Genomic DNA, 10,060 nt, shown 5'->3' on the forward strand with positions numbered 1-10,060 from the left:
ATGCAGAATCAACATGCTAAGTACTGTATAAGGTCTACCTACATTACAGCTGTTGGAGATCGTCCTCTTCGTGCTTCACATACGTGAGTTCGCATGGCAATTTGATGACTTTGTGTTTAAAAATCTATTTAAAATGATCTGACTGGATGTGGCCCATGTGCCGTGAGTTTGATACAATATTCTTTCATAGTATTGTTTGTGTCATCTGACAAATTTCATTGTGTGCACCGTGTGCTGTGCTGCAGTGTTTCATGTGAAATGGGAGGAAAGGACATCATAAGGGGCCACATTATTAGCCACAAAAAATAAGATCCACCGACCATCATGGCTTACAAATGAGAGACTGGGGTTTTAATCAAATTAAATTAAATGCAAATAAAGACACATGAAGCATATAAAACATCATCCAATGCAATCTGCTGAGCTCTGTTTTGGTCATTCTGTAACCAGCAGTCTTTACAACATAAAAGGCCTTCTTCAGTCAACAAGCCCCTGCAGATGTCAGCCTATTGCTGTGTTCTTTCATGGTGACGGGGACTCAATTTTTTTTTCTGCTATATTGAGGAAGCAGCTGAGACTTGATGAATGCAACAAGTTGAGTTTCTTTGGTGAATACTGTAGCAACCACAGCAAGAAAACAGATCCCACCCACACCAGCATGAACCAGTCTTAGCTGCCAACCTCCATCACAACAGAATGTCCTCTGCAACAGGAAGAGAAAAAAAACAAATGAGCAGCACAGAGCACATGCATCCTGAAAGAAATGTGTGAGTAAATCATATTTCCATTTTGTCTCTATCATTCTCTGAATGATTTTTTAAAAAAATCACTATTAATTGAACAGTTCTGGAAGACAAAAGAAGGAAAAAAAAAAAAAAAAACACCCAGCTAACACCCTGAACAGCGCTACCACCAATCCAATCAAACTTTATTTATAAAGCAACCAACACAGGACCAAAGTGCTGTACAGTGAATAGGTTAGGACAATAAATAAAAAGAACTAGTACAACATAAAACAAAATTAATTACATGATAATTGAAATAAATAAAAACATAAAACAGTATAAAGTGACTAAAGTGACTAAAATAAATGTAAAAAGCTAAAATCGAAACATCTCATAAGGTGACAAAAGCCAGGGTGAAAAGATGAGTTTTCAAACGGGACTAAGAAGAGGCCTGTAAAATCTCTAGAGGCAGATTGTTCCAAAGTTTGGGAGCTACTACAGAAAAAGCATGATATCCTCTAAATTTGCGCTTAGTCCTGGGTACACTCAGGAGCAGCTGATTGGCTGATATTAGGGGTCGAGAGGGTGTATAAGGATGGAGCAGCTCAGAGAGATAGGACTAAGGAAAGCCATGGAGGCCTTGAAGAAGCACTGACCCAAAAAATAAAGTGAATTTAAGTAATCCAGCTGAGTGGTACTACGTCGTGTATTAGAGTCTCAAAATGCTGCCTGGAGAGAATAGGTTTTATTTCAGTCAGCTGCCTCAGTTGGAGGAAACTTGATTTAACGACTGCTTTTATTTGACTATGAAGCTTGAGTTCAGCGTCTAGTTTGACCCCCAAAAATACTGGTTACATTATAATTTTAAGAAGTTAAGAGCCAGGCTTTTAGATCAAGACATTTAAGTAATAGCTGAAAAGAGACTGTGCCTGTTTTCTTGAGGCGGACCAAAAACAAAAAGTTCAGGTCCTATTTGGCAGAACGACCGACCCCAGTGCTATGCCCCTGAAATGCACCCACTGCTCCAAATGAGAGAATAAAATGGCAATATCCATTCTATCAAATGCAGCTGTTAAATCTAAATACACGTGGGCCTGTAGTTTGAAAAAACTAAGATCGAGAGCAAAATTTGCCAAAAGTAAACTTTTTTCAGGTTGTCATTATGCAGTGTTGTGTGTAGAATACTTGCATTTAATCAATTTTGAAATAAGGCTGTAGTGCAGCGTTTATCAAATAGTGCAAGGAGTCTAGAGTAGGGGTGTCAAACTTGCCGGTGCCACATCCCATGAGATAACTTTATACTTGATCTATTATTATGGCCTAGTGACATGAAGCGCTGATAGCACACAAACTACAAATCCCATAATGCAGTGCTTTGGTCACCGTGCCAAAGACTATCTTTAAATGACAAATGGGTTGTGAAGCAGCTCAAAATTCTTTTTGTCATCAAAGAATATAAAAAAGTGATCTTGTGCAAGGTCTCATAAGAGCACATTGTCTCCAGCACTATTGCAGTAATCCCAACAGTTTACTTTTATGTGAGGTGTAATGAAAAAATGAAATTAAGTTCTTCCAACCAAATTCCCTCCATTTAAAATTAGTGGGTGATTACTGTTTTATACACATGGAGTTCTAATTGCTCCCTGATAACTGAATATTAATTTCATACTAATTTATACCATTCTGCTCATGTAAACAGTATTACAATTGAATTTTTTTTTTCAAGAGTGTGTTGATAGGCTATCGTAAACACACCAATCACTACCTCCTGGAAAAATTCCTTTTTTTATTTCTGTATCATAGAAATGTATCTGTTCAGCTGGATCTGGTTTTTACCTCTGAAAGTACAGTCAAGGCTGAGCTTATAACCAAGCTGATTAGAAAGGCAGGATGGAGGCGGAATCCTTCCAGTGGGAAGTGGTCAGTGGGAAGGAAGTATCGTCGAATGTAAATGAGACTGTGCAAAATTCGCAGGGCCATGTTACAGCAGTTTGCCAGAATAAAGCCAATGCCTCCAAACAGCCCTGTTAGCCAGTAAGAGAGCAGCAAGAAGGAGGCAGACAAGCCCAGCATCACAAAGTTGTACCTGCCAAAACAAAGGATCCATTTTACAGATATAAAACACAATGTGCACAAAGTAACACAGATTTGCAATGTGTTGTGGGGAACAGTTTTGAGTGTCTCTTACTGATCCACTTCCTCCTTGCTCATAGCAGCAAAGGTAAAACACTCTGTAACACCATTCACAGCCAAGAGAAGAACATATCCACTGTAGCAGCGCAAAAGTGAGGGACCTATGCACAAGCACACATAAATTAGGTAGTCCTCAAGAATCAGCATGCGCACACGCGCACACACACACACACACACACACACACACACACTCAGACACACCTGTTCCAGTGGTCAGTGACTCTCCTCCGTATATATGGAGTGCAAGATGGGAGAAGGAGTATCCAAACACTGTGATGATGAGACCAATCACAAGAACCAGTTTCAGCAGGTATTTCAATACCTCTGCTGCCAAAGCAACCTTTGCCTGCAGGCAAACCATGAAACAATTTCAGCTATGCCTCAACTGATTCCCTTAAGGTCCCCAAAACTGAATAAATGCTCACATGTTTCTGCTTGCGGATGTCCTGCTCCCTGTTCAGTATTTTTGCAAAGAAAACATAGAAACTTTCTTCAATGGGGTGGAACAGAAAACGAGCCACCATGGAACCCAGATTATTAACAATATCGTACACACCTGCAGCAACAGATCAACAAATGTTCAATAATATCAGATCAACAAAGATGAACAAACCAAAATAAAATGTATGTCCATACATGGATCCTATCCATGGAATTCACACTCACCCTGGTCTGCAAAGTTGAGAACATTTAAAAAAGTCATCACATAACGTTCTCCTAAAAAAAAAAAAAAAAGTATTGGGTCAGTACAATAGAAAAATTGTGTGAATTTCCACCAGTGGGGATCAGCTCTGCACTCGACTTCTCTTCCTGTAGGTCCCCAGGTGTCAGGTTGATTTACACACCGAATAAATGCAGCTTGAATTACCGACATTTTATAGACTGAATAATTAAGTTTGTATTATGTAATAATTGTATTTATGTCTTTTTGGTGAATTTAAATGGCTGAATATTGCACGTTAAATGCTGAAATTACACTTTAAAAATTCAGGCCTGTTTTTATTCAGTATGTTTTTAAAATTCATACAGTGACATCTTTACAAATGTGCAATAACATTGTATATGTAGGTGTACTGTATATATAGGTACAGCGTTTATTTAGAACACAATGTTTTCCTTTTGTATTTTAGAAATTTGCTTTTACATTCTGTATTCTGTTTATACTACACATTTTAATGTTATGTTTTGTGACTGAAAGTTGCTAAAAAGAAATGTATGTACTAATCCATTGCCAATGTTGCAGTCAAACATGCAGTTGTAATATTGTAAGGATACTAAAATGTACAACATTCAGAACTACATTTAAAAATAATACACTGTATGTATTAATCAAACAGCAGTCTTGCATATTAACAATAATCTGAGACTCCTGGCCAGTATCACTAAAAACAGTATGCGGCCCCATCCACAAGAATATTTCCCTGTGGACTTTAGTGTAGAGAAAAACAGTGTTTCAGGGGAAGCATTTTCTAAAACAGGTTCCGGGCCCAAACAGCATTTGGGACTTTCTCTGCGTCTCCATGTGGATGACCACATTTCAGATAATGCTCCTTTGTGGACAAGATTTTTAGAGACCAAAAACCCATTTTAGAGAAAAGCATACGTGTGGACAGGGCCTGAATTCCAGAGTCTAAACTTGTATGTTTGTGTGTGTATGTTTGCACACAGTTTGTCTTTGGGTGTCTAAGTATTATATTGCATGAGTTAATATGTATGCAAAGTGTAGCTGTGTATGGTGTGATAAAGTGAAGTGATTGTCACTTGTGATACACAGCAGCCCAGCACACGGTGCACACAGTGAAATTTGTCCTCTGCATTTAACCCATCACCCTGTGTGAGCAGTGGGCAGTCATGACAGTATGTGGAGACGGTGCTTTGCTCAGTGGTACCTGTGGCACCTTGGTGGTTCAGGATTCGAAACAGCAACCTTCTGATTACGGGGCCACTTCCTTCACCGCTGCACCACCCCAAATACACATGTGTGTGTAAAAAGTATTTATATTTTATTTATGGTTCAAATGAGTCATACCTTCAGTGAGGATTTGCTTGAGGAATGACTGCTTAAAAAAACTCCAGGTCAACTTTGCTTGCTTCCAGTATATCATTGGCTGTGTATGGATCAGGAAAAACACCCACACATTTAGTCACCAGTAATGAAATCACTGCACTGCAAGAGAGTGACTGGTAGTGACGTAGTAAAGAAGTGGGGACTGTGATTGGTACCTTTCCATGCACTCGGCCTGGTAGTAGTTCGCTTAAGGTCTGCAGAGGAAAAGACTTCTTTTCTGCCTCCTCTGACCCCAGAAACCACAGGAAGTAAAAAATATAAGCGAGCAGCAGGAAGCCTGAATAAACACACTACAAACATACACACACACAATGACAAAGGAATCAAGACAGCAGAATATTGGAGCACACAGAAGATTTTCTTAAAAGAAATAAAATATCGCAGTCACAAATACTTACAGTTGCAATTATCATCATTATTATTTTTACGTTTCTGGAAGCATAAAAAGTGCCTCTTTATGTGAGCTATATTAGCGTTTTGCTTCCAGGGAGGAAAATTGCCCAAGCCATGCTTACACAGCTCTTCACTTTTTCAACATTTTTACGTTACAGGAGTCCTTCTCAATTATTTTCTGGTACGCTCTCATGGAAAAAGGCATCCTTTTTCATTTTGCGACACGAAGCACATATTTTGTGTGTGCCGCTTTAACAGGTCAAATAGATTTAGGTGATATTTTATTTTTCATCTACTGTATACACAATATGTCCATTGTCTGCTACTGGCAATTATTTTAATAATAAACTAATCTGTCGATTTATTTTTTTCAAAGAAAACAAGAAAAGCATTAATTTCCAACCCTTTATTCAAAAACAGAACTAAGTGCACAAACATCTTGCTCCTTGAGCTTTTAGAAGAATAATAAAATCAAGTTAAAATGGACTAAAACAAACAAACAAAAAAACATACACATGCACATTCATAAAAACGCATGTTTTTAGCATAAACCCACGGGTTAAAATGCAGGCAAATTATGGCCTATGTCTGTGAAGCCAAAATCTGCTAGCATCAGGGCATGAGATCGACAGTGTGTGTTCCCTGCGCTCCGCACTCAACTAAAGTGCACATTTTTTTTTTTTAATGATCAAATGTCTGCACGTCGTGCAACAACAAATTGATTATGAAATTCATTGCCAACTCTTTTAGTTATTGATTTTTATCGATTTAATGGATTCATTGTTGCAGACCTGGATCAGTTCTCAATATCAACGAGAACTCTGTAACTCACACTCGGTACTAGTATTTAGTCTTACAATTTTCTTATTTTGTGCCAAAAATATAAAGGTAGTCTGAGGTCACAGTCCCTGAGCAAGACACTGTGTCTATATGGTGACTGTCCATGTCACAACCAATTGAAATTTTTCTGGGAAAAGGGCATGTGATAAATGTCCTAAATGTACATATATGATATGAATAGTTATCAGTGGCAGAGTAATTAAATTCAAGGATTCAAAGAAATTACGATGAAATTCCCTCTTTGCAGTCCACATAAAAATAGTCAAGAGTTTAATATATATATAATAATATATAATAATTTGATGTCATTCAATTAGAATCAGGACCATTAAAAAAAAATATCAGAAATGACTAATTGCGTTGACCTAAAGTGAATGTATTTAAATTAAAGCTAGACATTAGACACAACAAAAACACTATTTTACTTTTGATACTAAAGTACATTTGAAGGCAAATACTTTTGTACTTTACTCGAGTAGAAATTTAAATGGAAGGCTTTTACTGAAGTAAAATTTTAAGTGAAAGTGAAGTAACTGAAACACTGCAGCGCTGCACAGCACACACAATGAAATGTGTCCTCTGCGTTTATCCCATCACCCTGAGTGAGCAGTGGGCAGCCATGACAGGTGCCCGGGGAGCAGTGTGTGAGGATGGTGCTTTGCTCAGTGGCAAAAGATTGCCGGTTTGGATTCGGCAATCTTCTGATTACGGGGCTGCTTCCTTAACCGCTAGGCCACCACTGCAGTCATTAAAGTGACTCTGGTGGGACTCGAACCCACAACCTTTGAATGTCTTTGACATCTCCAGAAAGTTCTGGGTAGAGTTTTTGTCAAAGAAATTTATGAAAAAATCTCAATCAACAAACTTTTTGCTGCCCTTTCTTCCATCCCCAGAAAAATCAGGCCCAATTCACACACTCACCAGGTTGGCCACATTTAACAACCCGCTTAATGTGGGTAGGAAGAGCTGCCAGGAAGGGGCTGTCACATCTACCCACCCCCTCTCCCTGCCTTTGTTCCACTTAATGAGCCTATTCAAGGCGGGATTGAGATTAAACCAACCTGGAGGATAAATAAATAAATACATTTGTGGGCACAAGCTAACTTCCCTCAGAATGACAAAGTTCTGTGGATGCAGAATGAAACGTCTCTACCTTAAAGAAAGAAAGTCCAGTTGCCATGACTCAACTTTCAGAGTATCATTATAGCGATTTTTCCGTCTCCCTCTTTCTCAGTCACCACCCTACACACACTGGTTTCCCAGTATCGAAGCAAAATTGATGTGCCCTCTCCACCTCCGGTAGCAGACACGCTCTTTTGATGCTCTGCAATTCTTTTTGTATGATCAACCTCAAATCTGACCTGTTTTTTTTTTTTTCCCCATTTCAGGCACCATCATGTTTGCTGCACCCACTTCATTCACAGCATTCGTTACTTGTTGCCACTCACACCCTTTCTTTTTGTTTGTCGGCTTTCCACTTCACCCAAAAGCACATCAATTTCAGTTTCATAAAAAAAAAAATTTCTTACTTTTCCCTTTTTTTCAGGTCTGCAGCAGAGGCTTAAAAATTCGTGAGGTGATTTGCATTTACCATGTTTGGATGAAGGGGGCATTTAGAGGGCAGAATATGCAGCAAATCCATGTATGAGGAATCCCAGGTAGAGTGCGATTTATAAAGCACATAATGTTTTCATAAATCTGACATTTTCTTTGCTTATGCCATTTTTGTCTTTTGATCACACGAACACTTTCAGTATGAGTTCTACACAGAGTTTAATAAATTAAATCCCAGATCTGTCAAATCATGAAAAGGAGACTCAGACAATGGCAACCAAAAGAAAGGAGTGCAAAAGCTAGTCCCAAATGACTAAGTGTACTTAAAAAGAGGTAAACTTGACAATGTCCCAACAGTTTTAACATAGTGTTAATTCAACATTAACCCTATAATCATTATAAGAATTCTTATGTATACATACCTGAGCAATGCCAAAAATGTAGAGACCAAATTCAGGGAAAGATATGACCAACACCATGGTAACCAAGCACTTTGCAACCATTGCCAAACTCTCTGCCACAACCTGAAAGCAGAATAATTCATTTAATCCTAATTACATTAACATAATAAAACAACAGCAATTCTAAAGATACATATGATTTCCACCTTGAATTGTATGAGAAGGTGTGCATGTGCAAGGACCCAGAATGGCTCAGCCAGTAACTCCTGAAGTGCTGCCCAGCAGAACAGCCCAACCGCTGGCAGGTAGCCTGGGACTACATGGGGATCTGGAGATGTGAGCACACTCACCCACACCCACACCAACACCAACCCCCATGCACATCCCAACGGAAACCTGAGAGAAAGAGAAAACATTACACACAAATAGAAAAGACAAGCTGCCTCAAACTGATTTTAGGTATGCTCAATTAAATTTCAGAACAAGATAACGAGTTAAAGATTTGGGTCTTTTTTCCTTCATTTAGCTAAGACAGAAAAAAATATTGAATAATAAAAAAAAAAGTTTAGTCTCAGATTAGGCTTCAGTGAGCATCAAAGTCAGTCCTGCATCCTCTCACGTGAGCCACAGCAGGTTGATGTTCTGTCTCCAGACTTGTTCCGTCCCTCCAGCACTAAGACATGCCCTTCTGAAGGCCTCTCTGGATAAGAACACCAGTGTGGTGTAGAGCAGCATAAGCCTGCGTGAAGGTTACACATACATTACACAATCAGGTTACAAGGAATGTGCTTTCACACACCGAAACACAACTTACATGGCAGGTTTACTCATGACTCTACTCTCTTGCATTGTTACTTCAGGGTTCACGGTTTCAATGCTATTTAATCTACTTCTGTTACAATGTTTAAGACACGCCTGTAGCGCTCACCTGACATTCACCACACCAATAAGGTCCTTGGACACGAAACGCAGCGTGAACGCGTTCAGGAAGAACGTCAGCACGCGAAAAAGGCCCTAAATGAAATCAGAGACACATGAACAAATCGGCAGTACCATTCACAACGATAAACAACAGGCAGCAGGACGCACCTGCAGCAGGACATTATAAGACGCCAACGCTGACGCACTCCGGAGCACGTCCTCTGAAGCCATCACGGACTTCAAAACCCTATAATTACCTTCCCAGGCACATTGCTGCCAAGCCGAGACTAATGTGGACCCATCATAATCAACAGCAATCGTTCACGCAAAAGAACCACGTCGCTTCCATGGACACGTACACTTCTTCGGGGTATGTGGTAAAACACAGTGGTTGCAGATGCGGTAGCGCCACCTTTAGTATTGGAGCGCAATAAGATAAATAGCTGCAGAACAAGTAAAGCTGAATTCAACACTAGGCCATATTTTAAGAAAGGTTTGCACATACACTACTTTTTCCTCACATACTTTTACTTGTGCCATGCATAGTGAAGTGATATATAGCACAGCGCACCGGTGCACACAACGATGTGAAATGTGTCCTCTGCTCACCCTTGGCACCCAGGTAGCAATGTGTGGGACTGTGCTTTCCTCAGTGGCAAAAATAAATTGAAATAAAAGAAGAGTAAGGCCAAGAAAAAAAAGTAGCTAAAAACATATTAGACAATCTACAACTCAAGCAAAATATTATGTTCAATGTGAACATGAGACACAGACATCACAGATAGTGGATATGTATTCTATTAAAGTAAAAGCATTGTGCTTAGATTGTGTAATAACGAGTGTAACTGTAACAGATTGCAGTAACAACAATGAGCAGTGAACCGGTGAAACAGTAACAGATTGCAGTAAACAACCATGGACATTAAAACAGTCGGGTGTGAGGTGTGGTAGCATGTTCTTGTTCA

General features: G+C 39.3%; 1 protein-coding gene across 2 annotated transcripts; it reads right to left on the minus strand.

Moving 5' to 3' along the window:
* Positions 1–324: 324 nt before the first annotated feature.
* rft1 (RFT1 homolog) lies at positions 325–9,466 on the minus strand. Of its 2 annotated transcripts, none has more exons than XM_028969699.1 (13): positions 9,264–9,466; positions 9,103–9,188; positions 8,794–8,913; positions 8,381–8,570; positions 8,196–8,297; positions 5,142–5,276; positions 4,948–5,026; positions 3,585–3,635; positions 3,344–3,474; positions 3,120–3,264; positions 2,914–3,019; positions 2,562–2,811; positions 325–703 (listed from the first exon to the last, which is right to left on the minus strand). In XM_028969699.1, the coding sequence occupies exons 1-13, from the start codon at positions 9,324–9,326 to the stop codon at positions 539–541; spliced, it is 1,623 nt and encodes a 540-aa protein (XP_028825532.1). In that variant the 5' UTR covers positions 9,327–9,466; the 3' UTR covers positions 325–538. The 2 variants fall into 2 exon arrangements, with proteins under 2 accessions (XP_028825532.1, XP_028825533.1); XM_028969700.1 differs by having other exon boundaries at positions 9,353–9,457.
* Positions 9,467–10,060: the final 594 nt, after the last annotated feature.

Source organism: Denticeps clupeoides, chromosome 2, assembly GCF_900700375.1.
Source record: "Denticeps clupeoides chromosome 2, fDenClu1.1, whole genome shotgun sequence".
Lineage (NCBI taxonomy): Eukaryota > Metazoa > Chordata > Actinopteri > Clupeiformes > Denticipitidae > Denticeps > Denticeps clupeoides.